The sequence below is a fragment of the Fusarium poae genome, chromosome 1 (assembly GCF_019609905.1).
Source record: "Fusarium poae strain DAOMC 252244 chromosome 1, whole genome shotgun sequence".
NCBI classification, from domain to species: Eukaryota; Fungi; Ascomycota; class Sordariomycetes; order Hypocreales; family Nectriaceae; genus Fusarium; species Fusarium poae.
Window position 1 is genome coordinate 1,115,155 of NC_058399.1, and position 16,536 is coordinate 1,131,690.

General features: G+C 49.0%; 7 protein-coding genes and 1 non-coding gene across 8 annotated transcripts; 4 read left to right on the top strand and 4 right to left on the bottom strand.

The window, feature by feature from the left end:
- Positions 1-85: 85 nt before the first annotated feature.
- On the top strand, positions 86-1,022 carry FPOAC1_000389 (uncharacterized protein; the record flags this gene model as incomplete). The annotated part of the gene is made up of 2 exons (XM_044845005.1): positions 86-263; positions 316-1,022. The coding sequence occupies 2 exons, from the start codon at positions 86-88 to the stop codon at positions 1,020-1,022; spliced, it is 885 nt and encodes a 294-aa protein (XP_044710921.1).
- A 604-nt stretch (positions 1,023-1,626) lies between these two features.
- FPOAC1_000390 (uncharacterized protein) lies at positions 1,627-4,227 on the bottom strand (the record flags this gene model as incomplete). Its single annotated transcript, XM_044845006.1, has 3 exons — positions 1,627-1,903; positions 1,949-3,865; positions 3,920-4,227. 3 exons carry the CDS (start codon positions 4,225-4,227, stop codon positions 1,627-1,629), a joined length of 2,502 nt encoding a protein of 833 aa, XP_044710922.1.
- A 1,031-nt stretch (positions 4,228-5,258) lies between these two features.
- On the top strand, positions 5,259-5,340 carry FPOAC1_000391. The gene has a single exon. It is a non-coding gene; the product is annotated as a tRNA-Ser (tRNA).
- A 313-nt stretch (positions 5,341-5,653) lies between these two features.
- Positions 5,654-7,356, bottom strand: FPOAC1_000392 (uncharacterized protein; the record flags this gene model as incomplete). Its single annotated transcript, XM_044845007.1, has 2 exons — positions 5,654-5,797; positions 5,863-7,356. 2 exons carry the CDS (start codon positions 7,354-7,356, stop codon positions 5,654-5,656), a joined length of 1,638 nt encoding a protein of 545 aa, XP_044710923.1.
- A 377-nt stretch (positions 7,357-7,733) lies between these two features.
- ATP3 (atp3 gamma subunit of the F1 sector of mitochondrial F1F0 ATP synthase) lies at positions 7,734-8,669 on the top strand (the record flags this gene model as incomplete). The annotated part of the gene is made up of 4 exons (XM_044845008.1): positions 7,734-7,764; positions 7,854-8,302; positions 8,366-8,588; positions 8,644-8,669. 4 exons carry the CDS (start codon positions 7,734-7,736, stop codon positions 8,667-8,669), a joined length of 729 nt encoding a protein of 242 aa, XP_044710924.1.
- A 648-nt stretch (positions 8,670-9,317) lies between these two features.
- FPOAC1_000394 (uncharacterized protein) lies at positions 9,318-11,486 on the bottom strand (the record flags this gene model as incomplete). Its single annotated transcript, XM_044845009.1, has 2 exons — positions 9,318-9,909; positions 10,015-11,486. 2 exons carry the CDS (start codon positions 11,484-11,486, stop codon positions 9,318-9,320), a joined length of 2,064 nt encoding a protein of 687 aa, XP_044710925.1.
- Positions 11,487-12,087: 601 nt separating this feature from the next.
- FPOAC1_000395 (uncharacterized protein) lies at positions 12,088-13,596 on the top strand (the record flags this gene model as incomplete). The annotated part of the gene is made up of 2 exons (XM_044845010.1): positions 12,088-12,256; positions 12,302-13,596. The coding sequence occupies 2 exons, from the start codon at positions 12,088-12,090 to the stop codon at positions 13,594-13,596; spliced, it is 1,464 nt and encodes a 487-aa protein (XP_044710926.1).
- Positions 13,597-13,835: 239 nt separating this feature from the next.
- NUO49 (NADH:ubiquinone oxidoreductase 49kD subunit) lies at positions 13,836-15,344 on the bottom strand (the record flags this gene model as incomplete). Its single annotated transcript, XM_044845011.1, has 3 exons — positions 13,836-13,852; positions 13,906-14,647; positions 14,697-15,344. The coding sequence occupies 3 exons, from the start codon at positions 15,342-15,344 to the stop codon at positions 13,836-13,838; spliced, it is 1,407 nt and encodes a 468-aa protein (XP_044710927.1).
- Between the last annotated feature and the right edge of the window lie 1,192 nt (positions 15,345-16,536).

A 16,536-nucleotide genomic window follows, 5' to 3' on the forward strand; every position in this document is an offset into this window, starting at 1 on the left:
CCAACTCCAGACAAACTATTGCGACTTGTGATACCTTTCGTCTTCCTTCGAGTCTTGCCCCCGATCATCTGCGCCTATTCACATCATGTCTACAAGACCACCCTCCCGCGTTGTCTTTGTTGGCAACATTCCCTACGGTCTTACCGAGGAACAGATTACCGACATCTTCAGCAGCGCTGGCAAAGTCGAGCGTTTCCGCCTCGTCTATGATTCTGAGACTGGCCGTCCCAAGGGTTTTGGCTTTGCAGACTACCCCGATACAGGTACGAAACCCAGGACCAACTAATCTCATTAATTGCTAACCAAGTCGCACAGATTCTGCCTCTTCCGCCGTGCGCAACCTGAACGACTACGAGATCATGGGTCGGAAGCTTCGCGTCGATTTCAGCAATGAGCAAAAGAGCAGTGACGACGACAAGGACCCCAATACATCCGGATACAACATGCACGCCTCGAACGGTGCCGCTCCCAGCTACAACGCTCAGCCTAGCACGCTTCCTCCTCTGCCCTCTGGCAAAGAACTCCCGCCTGGCGTCACCTGCACCGATGCTGTTTCACGAACACTCCAAACCCTACCTCCCGCCCAGCTTCTAGATATCCTTTCGCAGCTTAAAATTCTTGCGGTCAACGATCCGCAGCGAGCTAACGAACTTCTTCAACAATCACCACAACTGGCATACTCTGTATTCCAGGCTCAGCTCCTCATGGGTCTCGTGTCGCCTGAGGCGATCCAGTCCGTGGTTGAGCCAGGAGCGCCGCCTCCTGCTTCTTTCCCTCCTGCCCCTATGCCTGGCTTCCCTGGTGTGAGTAACACTCCACCAGTGGCTGCCATGCCATACCAAGCACCCCCTCAACAATACGCTGCTCCTGCTCCTGCTGCGGCTGCTAATGCCCCCCCAGATCAGGAAGCTTTGATGCGCGCTGTGATGGAGCTTCCTCAGGCTCAGATTGATTTGCTTCCCGAGGCAGAGAGGCAGCAGATCCTAGCTCTACGAGCTACTTTTGGTGGACAGAGGAGGTAAAATTAAGCTTAGGTCGGCATTTGGGTGGCGTTACGGCGTATGATATTATAGTAATTTAAAACATCAACATTTCAATTATGCTGGTCTCACTATGAACCCTCTTTGTGATAATAAAGTCGTTGTACGGATGATTTGTGAACTTTGATCATGAAGTATAGGGTGGCCAAATTAGTAGTTAATGATTTGTATTTGCGTTTCGTTGTATTTTAACAAATAGGTACTTGGTTATCGCTATTATAAAAGCTTAATTAAAACTATACAAAACAATCACGTAGAGAAAATGATTAAAATTATGAAACTGACCTTACATTCTTAGCTCAAGGCAATTTTGTATCTGACTATACCACCACAACAAAAACTCCCAACCAGACTGAGCCCGTCTACCAGCGCAAGAAACCGTGTTGCTTAGATGAAATGAAAACTCCAGAACCAATACCCGCTTCCTACTATAAACCCCCCGATGCTAGCAATAAAAAGGAAATGAAACGGAGCTGCAAGTTCGCTGTGTGCCTTGACGCTGTTCCTAAACATAGAATGTAATGATGTATGTACCCAGCTTTGCCCTTGTTCTCATACCTTGACCGCCTCAGAAAAGTATTTCGGATTAAACAATGTTGTATACCCTTTTGGCGATCATGAAACATGCAAAACCAAAGAACAGTAGGCCGGCAGTGATCCAGAAGAACCATTGAAGGTCTCCTTCATACTCTTGGCCCGGTACCCACACGTTCATACCCCACAAACCAGTGATGATGTTCATGGGCAATACGATTGTTCCAAGAACAGTGAGTTTGCCGAGAACGTCGGCTGTCTGTTCTTGACGCTCGTTCATGCGTATGTTGATTTGGGCGAGGTAGTTACCGTGAGAACGGGCAAGTATTCTGTGAACGTTAGTGGAAGTCTTATATAAGCGAGGGACAACTTACTTCTCGTAGTGGCCAAGATTAGCAGTCATGGTCACAATATGATCCTGGATATCACCCAGATATAGACCAATCTCAGACCGTGGTGCAACATCCCATCGCTCGTTACAGCGCTTGGCGAATCCCTTGATAACATCTGCCTTGTTGCCCAACAATCTGTATAGCTTCATCACCTTCTTTCTGCACTCTCCTACCTGTTGAAGCATATCTATATTTGAGTCCGAAGCTGCCATAGCATCATCATTCTTGGAGGAGTCTTCGTTAAGTCTCTTATCAGAAGACGAATGCAGCCTCAGGATAGCATCATCAATGTCGTCAACTTCTGTCTCGATCTTCTCGATCAGAGGGGCAAATACGTCGGTAATGTCGTCAATGATAGCATATGAAATCCAATCTGAGGAAAGGATCAGGTAGTCTTTAAGTTGCCGGATTCTGCGACGGACGTTGGCAGGATGGGGTGTCCTCGAGAAATGGAAACTGATAACTCCTTCACGGAAGACCACAACGTACATATCTACGGGCTCAAGGAAGTTATTCGTGTTTTCGTCCTGATCGAACGACCGGTAGTTGACAAAGTAATAATGTCGGAAGAGCTCGACTTTCTCGCGAGCTTCCTGGAGCATAATATCCTCCGCAGTAAGCGGGTGAATGCCAAATGCTTTGGATATGACCTTCATCTCAGCTTCGGTCGGACAGAGGACGTCAAGCCACCAAACTGGTCGCTCGCCGTATCTGATCATCTTCTCATTTGAGCCCCCTTCAGTGTTTTGAGAGGCATATGCAGTCTCGTCTGCGGATTTCCTACCAGTAGGTGTAGCATTGCCAGATTCACTTCTCGAGACCGCATGCGCCAAAGGATCTTTAAGAGGCGATGTAGCTCCCTCGCGTTGTTCATGATTATCATGGACGGTTGATAGAGATGGTTGACGTGTATGAACCTTTGAGCTGCCCTCCGTGCTAAGGTGATGGAGTTTTGTTGGTAGAATGGGTTCAACCTCTTCATCGTCAGATTCGTCATCCGAGAGTACTCGAGGGTCTGGAACAAAAAGTTCACGGAATCCACCCCCAGGTTGTACCAACTCAGAAATAGTCTGACTGTGAACTGTGCTCTGAAACTCCTCGTTGAAGTATGTGAATCGATAAGGTGACTCTTCGACCGCCTCATAGAATTGTCCTTTACGCAGTGGCCGCAGGCGCCCATTGATGAGCTGCGGCTCGGTGATACGCTTAACCCGACGCTCTTCTGTTCGGTCCTCCTTCTCCATGGAGCTCCACTCCTCTAGAACGGACAAGTCGGGCCATTGACCACGACGGCGACGCGTTCGATATTGGCGATGCTCTTGAGTCTGCGACTGCGCATCCTCGTCGCCCATCTCCGACATGCCAGGGACAGGGAAGCACACATCCTGCTCAGCTTCTGTTGCCATCCTACGACCCATATCGGGGCGACCATCACGCATGTCGTCCATATCAGAGAGGCAGTCGATCTCACCCACCAAACGGTGGGGGGAGTCATCACGATCACCAAGCCCGTCCCGTATCATAACATCGCCCAAGCTGAGCTCTATGCGATCAGCGGTACCAAATGTAGGCGAACCAGGCATTGAGGGAGGGGCGTTGACATCGTAGTTTGCGCCAGACGAGGTTCCTAGGCGCGTTGTTGATGATTTGTTCGATGGGCGACGGCTTCTCGTCCGGTTCGATCTTGCATCACTTGCACCGTAGCCAGAAATTATAGATTCGCCGAGCAAAGGAGCGTTTTCCTCCCATTGTGTATGGTCCTGATGCTCTTCCTCGGTAGAGACTGCCGGTATCGATCGCAGGCGGTTGCCAGAGGAACTTGCAAAGGGCGACGACACTGACATACCAGCAGGAGCTGGTGCAGTAGATGTTCGTCTGGGACGCAAGGGCTGATGATCCCTGTTTCGATGTTAGGTGATTGTCGAAACAATTCTCCAAATAGGGAAAACTTACCGGTGATCTAACAATGCTTCACTGTCGATGCTGGTGTTGCTTAGGTTTGCGCGGGGAAGATTAAAGAAACCCTCTCCTGTGGCTTGACGAGTCTCATCATGGTCATCATCATCGTCCATCGCCGCAAAACTCTTTCTGCGCGTTCTCTTCTTTCTACCGCCGCGGTGTCCCTTTCTCTTCTTAGCCGGCTTGGATGCGTTGGAGTTATTCGACGATTCAGGAGCCTGGGACTGGTTTGCATCTGAGGTAGGAGGGACGGCCGCAGATTTGCCCGAGTTAGCCAAACCGTTAAAGCGATTGCTCGACATGGTGACGATCGCAGATAGATGGAGATGGTTTGGCAAAGGATGAGAGGAGCAATCCGAGGGCAGGGGAAAAGAAAAGCGACCGCCAAAAGTGTACGTAGTGGTGCGAGGTCTCGCTTGCAGCCGCAAACGCAGAGGTAATGATGTCAGCTATCAGAAGTTGACAAGGGGTGTACTTTTAGCGTGGTTTGCACTAACATCCAAGCAGCAACCAGGTAAAAATTTGGGGGAGCTCATTTATTCCTAGATTGGAATGAATGGTGCTCCGTTAATTTGATAGAATTACATGTTCAAAAAGTATTTATTATATAAATCAAGGTTCGAATGCAGTTGTAGAGTAGCATTGACAGTTACAAATGCCTGAGCACGTGAGCACAGTCACTTATCAAAAGTGTTAGTAGAGTCTACAGCGACTGTTGGACTAGTTTTAGTGCATGTAAGTTGCAAACAGAGGCCCACCAATAATGTTTACCCAAGGACAAATACCCACAGAGAACGTGCCTTGAAGTTGGGGTTTGACAAGACCGTAGATCCTTGTCTTTGAATCGGATCATCGAATGATTCTGCCTGCCAAGATTGAGAATCATTAACGATACATAAAATTTCAGAGACCATGCAGGTACATACTTCAATGATTGATGTATTTGTCAAGGCTCCTTTCTCGGCGCAACTGTCAACTGAAAAAGTTCTCACTCGTATTGCCTGCATCTTGGCTGTCTAAAGTTTTAGCAACACAGCTTGGTTGACATCAAGATTCATTTTTTATTTAAGTTGGTGTGATAACTATCCAGTGTCAGAGTAATCAATTCGAATTTTGAAAAAAAAAAAAAAAATGCAATCGTTTTACAGATAAACTTCGAGGGCCTGACTCACACCGGTGTGTCACAACATCATTTGACGAGAAGGAAAACAACAAGGAAGAGTTGTATCACCTCCGTTCAAAGAACCAAAGCGCATGCCATCATCGAGATTGTGGTCACAGCCTCGAGCTCAGAACTTGAGTCTGAATACAAGTTCTCTTCTGCAACAATAAAGGCGTGGTGGCGGAGTGGTCTAACGCGATAGACTAGAAATCTATTCTCTTCGGAGGCGTCTGTTCGAATCAGGCCCACGTCGACTTGACAAAAGTCGGACTCTTCAAGAGTCCAATCATCTTTTTGCCAGATTTCCAACCGCACAAGAACTCATCAATTCACTACTAATTTGCTGGGGAACTCACTTCTGGTGTTTATTGAAAGAATCCAAGGCAGATCAGAACAGGTTCACTGCAATCAAGGTTTGACACAAGTAGCATACACACACGAGACGCCAAATTGAAGCCCATATTTGATGTTCTTGTAAAAGCAGAGGTATCTAAATTCTGAATCCTTTTTAGCCCACGGCTTGGTATTAATAACTATCGCAAATCTCAGATTTATTCCCAGCGACCCTACTCCTGTCCAAAGTCCCACAACTTAACATACAAGTTATCAGGCTCGTCAGCACCCTCGTTAACGAAAAAGACCTTCTTTGGGATGTGGAATTCAGTAACAGGAGCCTTCTTGATCTCCTTTGCAATCTCGGCCTCAAGAAGCTGTCAGGGTAGTCAGCACCATTGCATGGGACAATAGTCACGGGGATAAACTGTTAATGACTTACAGTGGCATATGAGTGGTCAAGAAAATCTTCAATGTTGTAAGACTGTTTAGTGAATTGCTCCGAAATGATCTTGGAGATTGTGGCAACATTGGGATGGTAATGAGACTGCAGCTGAACAAGCTCCCACAAACAACTTTCAATTGCTTCCGTGTGCATGGGGTCTGTCTCGTTGGGGAGGAATGGATCCTTGGCACCTTGCTCCTCAATGTGCTTCTTCACCTCCGGGTCTTGAATCTGTCGGTGGATCATGAACGTGCATGTTGGGTGACGCTTAAGCAAGTTGTAGATCCAGGGGGTGACAAAAACGATAGCTCCAGGGGGAGCGTTCAGTGAGAGCCGAGCAAGACGTTTGATGAAACTGGCTACCAGTGCGGCAGGAAGATGTGTCGAGCCAAGGAAGGTATCGAGAAGACGGAAGAACCGAGATCGATGTTTGGAGTGAAGAATATCGCGATCCAGGAGAGAGTAGAGTTTGGAGTAGAACGATGGGTAGTCAAGGTTGCGCTCCTCGATCAAGTAAAACACACCGGAAAGGGCTAAGAGCGAAGTCGAACCGCCTGCATTATAGCAGTCTGTCAAGAAATCAGAGAGAAGCTCAGGCTTTGTGAACCAAGGCGCAATCACTGTTGTGAAGATGTCGAGAATCTGCTTTCGTTGCCGCTGCTCCTTGCCATCCATGAGGCTCATCAGAGCAAGCCATGCCTCCTGGCCTTGCTTCTTGTGCTGGTTAACGTTGCGAAGGTTGTGGGCCTTCTTCTTGGGCTTGGGAATGTAAAAGTCCTCAAGCTGATCGGCAGACTCGGGAACGCCATCTAGAGCTGACAGCAGTGCAAAGCACCGGTCAAAAAGCTCTGGTGAAGGGTCGCCTTCTTGCTCCTTCACGATATGTTTGATCGCATCCAATGTGTAGTAACGGATATCATCAAACTGTTCCACGAATTCCTCAACAAAGACCTTCATGATCTCGCTGTTCTCACTCTCAATTAGAGAAAGCACGATATCTCGGAGGAAACTTCGAGGGAAAATGTAATCATCCTTTTCGCTGAAAGTTTCGCCCTCAGCCTTGAGCGTTCTCATACACAAGGTTAGGGCCGTAGGTGCGAGCTCTTCGTCCTTGAGAATGGCAGCTAGAGTCTTCTTGAACTCTCCAAACTGCTTTCTGAGCCAGGCCACAACAACTTGGTCTTTCTCGGAGAGAGTCTTCTTAGTCGCCAGAGAGCCTTGCGCAAGCAACCGTAGGAAAATTCGGCACAGAGCGACTGTCGCAAGCATGCTCTCTGAGTCGCCATCTTTGAAACCATTGGCAGTGGTGAGAAGAACAGTAATGTCGTTATAGTTTTTTCGAGACTCCAGGATACCTTGTTCCATTAGGAGGATTTTGGCGTTGGGATCTTCAGATTCATCGCTAGATACTGATGAGCGTCGGCGCTTGGTGGGTTCCTCTTGGATAGAGGACCTCTTGCGCTTGGAGCGCTCAACAGCTGTTTTTGACATGTTCAAATTTGAGAATTTGATTCAAAATGAGATCCCGAAAGTGAGCCTGTGAACAAAGAAAGGGTCGAAGTATCGTGACAAGCCGAAAATCTACAGATAAAGTAGATTGTTTAAGACGATTAATGGTCGAAGGATTGATACTTCTCTCATCTAAGTTATGAAGAGGGAAATCTTCAAAATCTTTAGACGTTGAAATTTCGACCAATCAACTTTGGGCAGCCGCCGCACGGCAAAATCCCGGCGCTCCAGATCTGCTTGATCAATCAAGGTCACGTGGTTTTGATTGTTGCCGAGCTAGCGCGATAAAACCTCAACCTCACTTCCAGCTCTCCGATCAACGACAAGCCCCCGATACCCCCATCACGAACTATCCCACAATGGCGTCACGCTTGGCACGAAGCGCCGTCGGTATGTCGAGAAACCTCGATTTCCTCGATTCGAAGCCAATTCGACCCCAATTGGCGAGCCTTTGACTCCCACTGACACCCTATACCTAGGCGCTCCCCTCCTCCGACCCGTCCTCGCCCGCCGAGCTGCCCCTGCCTTCTCCGTTGCCGCTGCGCGATACAACAGCAATGTGCCCGCCGAGGACCCTAAGAAGAAGGCCCAGAGCATCATCGACGCTCTTCCCGGTAACAGCCTCCTGAGCAAGAGCGCCATCCTCAGCTCCGCCGCCGCTCTCTCCATCTACGGCATCTCCAGCGAGTACTACGTCATGAACGAGGAGACCATCATCGCCATCTCCCTTCTTTCCGTCTGGACTGCTCTGATCAAGTACGGTGGCCCTGCCTACAAGGAGTGGGCTGAGGCGCAGAACAACAAGATCAAGAACATCCTCAACAGCGCCCGTGCCGACCACACCGAGGCTGTCAAGGGCCGTATTGAGGACGTCAAGCAGATGGGCAGCGTTGTTGAGATCACCAAGAACCTGTTCGAGGTTTCCAAGGTAAATTTCAAATGTCAGTTGGATATAAAAATGGGCTATAACTGATTACGGTCGTTTTTGTAGGAGACTGCCAAGCTTGAGTCTGAGGCTTTCGAGCTTGAGCAAAAGACTGCTCTGGCTGCTGAGGCCAAGGCTGTTCTTGAGTCTTGGGTCCGATACGAGGGACAGGTTAAGCAGCGCCAGCAGAAGGAGCTTGCTCAGTCCATTATCGCCAAGGTCCAGAAGGAGCTCGAGAACCCCAAGGTCCTTCAGCAGATCCTCCAGCAGAGTGTTGCTGACGTTGAGAGTACGTGCCACCAATCGAGGCCAAAACCATTGGCTTGACTAACAAAATTTCACAGAGATCGTTGCCTCCAAGGCCCAATAGATAATTACATGCCGCTAGAGTCTCGATCACCGGATTCCACGGTTTTTCTTTGTACCCCCCTTGTGTCATAACAACACCTGTGCATTAGCCGAATCAATCAAGACCCTAGTTACTTCACTGCCGGATAGCTGTTGTCTGTGAGATTTTCGAGATTTGGATCCATTGTGTTCAAATGGGTTTATCGGAGCTGTAAATTGCTCGTCGGGAAAGGTCGGGATCTCCGACATCGCCCATTCTCGGCGGATCGCAAAATAACAAAAAAACACAACTTTCAACACAACGACGTCAATTTTCATGTTTAAATGACTGGAGTGATTATTGCATGCCGTCACGTCACTCAACGAAACGGGTCACATATGCATCGAGTTTTATCAGCGGCCAACTTTTTGCGTGCTGAGTTTTTCGATATCCTTGTATCTCAATCAAGACTTATCTTAGACTTATGTCTGATAGAAAATTCTCATGCATTTGTTTGTACACGAATAATTGTACATTTGAATTAACCAAAAATCGCAACGCCTTCTCTCCCCAGAGCATCTGCTCCATCGCTCTGTTGACCCATTACCCAAAACAGTCTCCATTATAAACTAATAGGAATCGGCGATAACAGAATGCAACATGAATACTCAAAATACATTAAATGTGATATTAGTAAAGGGGCCTTGACTCTTCCCATTTCTTCACCTCGGGCGTGGCCTTTGAAGTCTCTGGAGAGTCTGTATGTAAATCGGGACCAAGGGATACCCGGCCAGTTCGTCGCCTTCTCGCCCCTTCGCCAGCGACAGGGCCAATCCATTCCCAAGCACGGCCAACCTCGCCGCTTCTCCCCTCACGTTGACTAGTTCGAACATTGCTGTTTTGCTCGACTACAGCTCGGACTCGTTGCCAGATGCGTTCTCGTTCTGACAATGAGTGAATAGTTCGAAGAACGTCATCTCTCAAGTTTGGCAAAAACAGCCAAGGGTCGTCAATACCCTCTTCGCCGAGCTCCTTCTGGTTGGCAAGTCTTTCTAGAACGGTGTCGACCAAAGCAGGAATTTGAGCCTTTGTAGCTACATGCTTACGGTACCGGGCCCGCATGTAGAAGATGCCCAAGACGGCAGAGATTAAAAGTCCAATTGTGAGTCGATATCTTGCCAGGCTGAGTCGGACCGATCGCTTGAGCGCGCAGGTGAGCGGAAGGCGAGCGAGAGACGTGGACGATAGCTGTCGATCTGGAAGATCGGAGGAATCGGACGATCTGTAGGGTCGATAGTGGATCTGGTTAGTTCATGGTCAGAAACAGTTGAAGCAATAAAAAGTTGTCGCGGTTTGGTTTGTTGGGAATTAAGTAGAAATGACTTACGGTGCTGTTCCGATGATTTCAACCTCCTCTCTAGTCGCAACCTCGCCAATGGCCTCAGCCCAAAGCTCTTCAAATTCCTCCTCACTAAGTCTTTGAGAGCGCTTGCGGCTGACAGTCTGCTTAAGTTCATGTTCAGCAATGGCAGGGGAGTCTTGCTTCTGACCATCCTCGGTAACAAGCTCTCCGCACTCATATTGGGCTCGTCGTTCTCTGAGTTCTTCAATGGCCTTGTCGGCTACAGCCTTGACGCGTCTCGCCTTTTCGCCATCTGGCTCACAAGTGGGTGGGACGGGAACCAGACCACCAAGGGACAAAGGATGGGGCTTGAGAAGGAAGCCATTCTCACAACGAACTGAATAGTCTCCATAGCAATAGGCGTGGGAGGGGCAAGGTTCGCACTGAGGCTCAACAAAAGGCAAAAGAGCGTCTGGAATAGGAATATCCGGCGAGATAAGCGATTTTGCTTGTCCACCAACCTCGCAGTAGCCCACAGCAATCTTCTCCTGGCGATACCAAGCAAGGTATGCTCCGAAAAGAGATAGGAAAAGGACCACGAGAGGGGCCTTGAAGCCACCTTTTCGTGAAACTTGGCTCGCAGGCTTACGTGTCTCGGCAGCCATCTCACCTCGGCTTGCAGCTTCCTCGAGCTCCAATTGCTCGTTGGGAGTGAACTCCTCACCAGCTTCAACTACATCTGGAGTTGGCTGGCGATATATAGGGGTTTGAGGGTCGTGAATCTGCTGATAGTTGTCATTGTAGGTGCTTGTTCGAAGACGCGATGATGACTTGGCACTTCTGATAGAATCTCTATCAGCTGTGCGGCGGCGGTTGGTTGGCGTTTTGTGCTGAGCTGGAGAACTTCCACTTTGGAAAGGGTTGTCGTATGTGAAAACACTTTCTTCGTGGTCGGGTAGTATTGTTTCTTCCTGTACTGCTTCTTCCTCTTCTTCTTCTTCCTCCTCCTCCTCCTCTTCAGATGATTCTTGCTTGATCTGTGGCGTTATGTCCCTACGTGGCTGACGTACGGAGCGAGGCGCCTCATAATAATCGGGTTCGTCAGTATGCGAAAGCGCGCGGCTTACTGATCGGGTGCTGCGCTTTGTGGGGCTTCTAGGCGCAGGAGTCGCAAGAACATCATGCTCAGTCTTAATGCGGCCTGATGTTTTGCGAGGAGACTTTGATCGCTTCTTGATTGTTGAGGGAGGGGCCAGATCATAATCGTCCCAAAGGCCGTTATCTTCAGCACTGCCAGCGTTCACGATACCCATGCTGGACCTCTTAGCGCGAGCGCGTTGAGCTCGGAGCTTAGGGGCTTGTGGAAGGACATGTTCCTCAACCAGGTCGACAAGCTGGGACTTTTTCGCAGTGGCAGGGTACTCGACATTGTGTGTAACAAGAATTGATCGAAGGCGTGGTACAGTGACAGAGCGCGGGTCAAAGCCCTCTTCGAGATAATCATCGATATCGGCCATGATGACTGATTTGGCTTTTAACGAAAAAAAAGGATGGTAAAGTTTAAATGGTGTGTAGGCCGCAGCTCAGGAGACCGCCCACGTTTTGTATGTTGGATCTTCAAACCTGAGGTCGGAAGGGTTTCAAAAGAACAACAAAGGAGTGTAGGCAACCACTCTTGAGTCTGTGACAGAGACAAAGGAGGCTATCACTACAAGGGAAACAAAGAAATGTTCTTTTTCACAAAGAGACTGAAAAATAGGCAGAAAATCTGCAGTGGTGGGGTGATGGATCGTGAAAGAACTGCTGGTCTGGATAGACAAGCGAATTGTTGATGACGGGCGCGGGTGAGACCCTTGACGCAATGACAACTGATAGCGCGGTTGTCTGTGGCAACTCAAATCAGGTTCGCGACCACCCTGTCACTTGACCCGCTCGAGATGTTGCACCGCCACATGCTGCAGCCACACCATGCCACTTTCGTCGTCGAGCTATCGAACGTTTGAGACGATTTGCTGAAAGAGATATGGAGCTTCACATGTCTTTTGCTGGATCATAAGTCGAGCTGTAATCGTCACAACTCAATTGTTCGGATATAGGAAATTTCGTTGTTAAGAAACAATGTTGGCTCGTCGATCTGCTCTGGCCAAGCCGGGCTTTGTCTGTCGAACCTGTGCTCGCCAATACCAGTCTCAACTTCGGTGGGCTTCAACTTCTACGCAGGACAATATTTATGATGTTGTATGTGTTGGTGGCGGGCCAGCAGGTTTGAGTCTACTGACTGCGCTTCGTAAGTTCCTGGCCTCTAATTAATTGGCGTCTTTAACACTGCTAGGTGCCAATCCTATAACTGCCGGTCTTCGAGTTGCCCTCATTGAAGCTCAGGATCTCTCCAAGATCTCCTCGTTCTCACTCCCCTCGACTCAATTCTCCAACAGATGTAGCTCTCTCACCCCTGCTTCGGCTCAGTATCTCGATAAGATCGGAGCATGGCGACATCTGCAACGTGATCGGGTCCAAGACTACCAGGAGATGCAAGTATGGGATGGAGTCACTAGTGCCCGAATCGAATTCGACTGGCCACCTAGCACTACTGGAGATAAAACAATCGCCTACATGACAGAGAACCTCAACTTGACATCTGGACTACTCAAAAGATTGCACGAACTTGGCGGAGTGGACATTTTCGACAAGACCAAGGTCGAGGGCATTGATCTAGGCAAGGAAACCGAGGACTTGGACTTGAGTGAGTGGCCGGTTGTACAGCTCTCGAACGGCCAATCGCTAGCAGCACGTCTTCTTGTTGGAGCAGACGGAGCGAACAGTCCCGTGCGTACCTTTGCCGGTATTAACAGCCGCGGGTGGGACTATGGCAGACACGGGGTTGTCGCAACTCTAGAGCTTGAAGGCGAGGGTTGGGGTGGTCAGTTCAACAAGATTGCCTATCAGCGATTCTTGCCTACTGGACCTGTTGCAATGCTGCCCATGCCTGGCAAATATGCTACATTGGTCTGGTCTACTACCCCTGAGAAGGCTGCTCTTCTCAAGAGCCTTAGCCCTAAAGACTTCATTGCCATGGTCAATGCTGCTTTCCGCCTGAGCCCTGTTGATATCGGCTTCATGCACACTCAGCAGGGTAGCCAGGAAGAAGAGCTATCATGGCGCCTACAACACACAAGCTTCGATGCAGAGGCTCTGCCGCAGACTGTGGTTGGTGTGCAGGAAGGCAGCATCGCATCTTTCCCCCTGAAACTGCGACATGCCGACACATATACCGGTGAACGTGTCGCACTTGTTGGCGATGCGGCCCATACTATTCATCCATTGGCAGGTCAAGGTTTGAACCAAGGTCAAGGAGATGCCCAAAGTCTAGTCAAGACGATCGAGTTTGCTGTCTCTCATGGCCAGGATCTTGGTGCCCAACTATCTCTTGAGTCATACAACAGCGAGCGGTACGCAGCTAACCACATCATTCTCAATGTTTGTGATAAGCTCCACAAGCTCTACTCTGTCGAGAGTGGCCCCCTGGTGCCGCTGCGTTCAGTTGGCCTGAGAGCTGTCAATGCCCTCGGCCCTTTGAAGAACTTCTTCATGGAGCAGGCATCCGGTACCGGCACTAAAATCTTGTAAAGTCTACACATGTATACTCTTATCTTGTAACATTAGATCTGTACATAATCACTCTCGGCGAACTCGGAGCCAAAACTGGAACTCAAGATGATTCATTGCTAAATTTCAACAAGCATCACCTCTCCATAGCTTCTCGCTCGAGCACACGACGTTGTGGGAGTATTTACCGTGGTCCCCCTATCAGCTATGATTACAAACAAAAGGAACCGATTCTAATCTTCTTTCTTTTCCACATTGATTTACCTATCAACCTCACCTGTGTGAAATGTCAGTATGAATTAATACAAAATTCGTGAAGGATCAACTTACCGAACACCAGATCCATAGTACCAATGACCGCCACAGCATCAGCCAACAAGTGACCCTTGGAAACATGATCAAATCCACCCAAGTGAGCGAAACCGGGAGCACGAATGTGGCATCGGTAAGGTCGCTCACTGCCGTCAGAAACGACGTAAACACCCATCTCACCCTTAGGGGCCTCGATAGCGGAGTAGGTCTCACCAGGGGGGACGGCATAGCCCTTGGTGTAGAGAAGGAAGTGGTGGATAAGGGCCTCCATGTTCTCCTTCATGGCGGTTCGTGGGGGAGGAGAAACCTTGTAGTCCTCAACACGGACGGGACCAGCAGGCATCTTGTTGAGGCACTGGTGGATAATTCGGAGAGATTGGCGGAACTCCTCCATTCGGCAGAGGTATCGGTCGTAGCAGTCACCGTTGGTTCCAACGGGAACATCGAATTCGACCTGGTCGTAGGCGTCGTAAGGCTGGTTCTTGCGGACGTCGAAAGGAACACCAGAACCTCGCAGCATGACACCAGTGAAGGAAAGGTTCAGAGCCTCAGCGGCAGGAACGACACCAACACCCCTCAATCGCTCAATCCAGATACGGTTGTCAGTCAACATCTCCTCGGTCTCGTCGATTCGGTCGCCGAACTGGGTAGCCCACTGGTAAATGTCGTCGAGAAGGCCAACGGGGATATCCTGGTGAACACCACCGGGTCGAACGTAGGCAGCGTGGAGACGGGCACCGGAAACACGCTCGTAGAATTCCTACACTTGTCAGTTATCGTTATTTTCCAATTGACCACCATCCACCTACCATAAGCTTCTCACGCTCCTCGAAACCCCACAGGAAAGGTGTCAAAGCACCAACATCCATAGCGTGTGAAAGAACGGACATCAGATGGTTAAGGATACGAGTGATCTCGCCAAACAGAGTTCGGATCCACTTGGCTCGCTCGGGAATCTCGACGTTGAGCAGCTTCTCAACAGCCAGAGAGAAGCACTGCTCGTTGGTCATCATGGAAACATAGTCGAGTCGATCAAAGTAAGGCAGGGCCTGGAGATATGTCTTGTACTCGATCAACTTCTCGGTACCTCGGTGGAGCAGGCCGACGTGAGGGTCGGCTCGGACGATCTCTTCACCACTGAGCTCGAGAATCAGACGCAACACACCGTGAGCGGCGGGATGCTGGGGACCAAAGTTGACAGTGTAGTGTCGAATCTTTCGGTCTGAAACCGAGTTCTCGCGCGACTTTCGGGTTCCGGGAGTTCGAGGCTTGGACAGGCCGTAGGCATCCTGGGCGGTGGTGAAATCTTCGTCAACGGGCACAAGTCTGGTACCAACGGTCTCGACAGGAGCGGCGTTTCTTCGCAGGCAAGTCGTCGAAAAAGGGCGGGCGGCGAATGTTGCTGGCCGCATGCACAGGCTCTTGACGCCTCGGCTGGCGAGTCGGAGAGTAGCCATTGTGTAGTGTGAGCAGAGAGGGAGCGGCCGTAAGTGCGACAGTATGTGTAGAGTCTCCCAAGAGGGCCTCTGGCTCGAGGTCAATGGCAAGTTGATAGAGGGGAATTCGCCTTCGTGATAGTGGCCGTCATCTCCCGCGGTCCGGGGATCGTTGAAACCTGGGAGCTTTGTTCTTGGTGGTGGGTCGGACTATCATTGTTGCGATCAAGAGAGCCAATCATAGCTCGACCATTACTCGTTGATTTTTATACTATCAAGTGGCATCTCGTTACAATTGCATCACTAAATCGGCTACGAGTTGCTGATGATAGTAAATTATCGCCCGAATTTGAGGTAAAACAGGTTTACTGCGTAGCCTCATGAATTGCGTACTCATATGGTTCTAAATTCCCTTCAGAATCTCATCTTCATTGATTTCGATTTTCAATAGCATTGGATGCATTCATTCCATTCCCAAGTCCAAGTCCAAGTCGTCATCCATCTTAGAATTCGAGACTATAAAATCCTAAATTGCCACGGACTAGGGTCCTATTCAGTTAACCGATGTAAATAAGAATGGCAGGCTTGATTGGATATGAGGAAATCGTTTACTGTATTTGTTCTTTCTGAATAGCACCGCCAATAAGCCAATACTAATTCTCATACACCTGTCTGTACACTCCATCATCCACATATATTGTATTACATATATTGGAACAATCATTCTTCATTTCTAATAACTACATTGATGCAATACACCATGGTCTAGTTGGATATTAAATGGTGTATATATATCGTGGCTCACAAGCATTCTGGAAGCATAAGAGACAAAATTAGTGAGTCGGTTCATGCTCTGCTCTTAGTTTATTTATTTTTGTAGCCTAAAGCTCAAAGGTCGACATTTCAGCTACTCACTACCTAGGTCATCTTAACAACTAGGTAACTTTCCTAATGGGAACATATACCTAATAGAGTATCTTCTTGGCTATCAACATGTAAATGACTGAACTCTATGGCTTATCCAGCTTTATGGCATCCCGTTGATACTCAGTTCTCATGAAAGCGGGCCCTCAGTAAGCAACAGGCCGTGAAACCGCTTATCGAACCATGCCAGTTACGTCGAGGAACTTTTGTTTAACAATTCCCTATGAGGAATACTCTTGCCTTTCGTGAGTCACAGGATCGCATTGGCTTCCGATTGCCAACAGTGAAC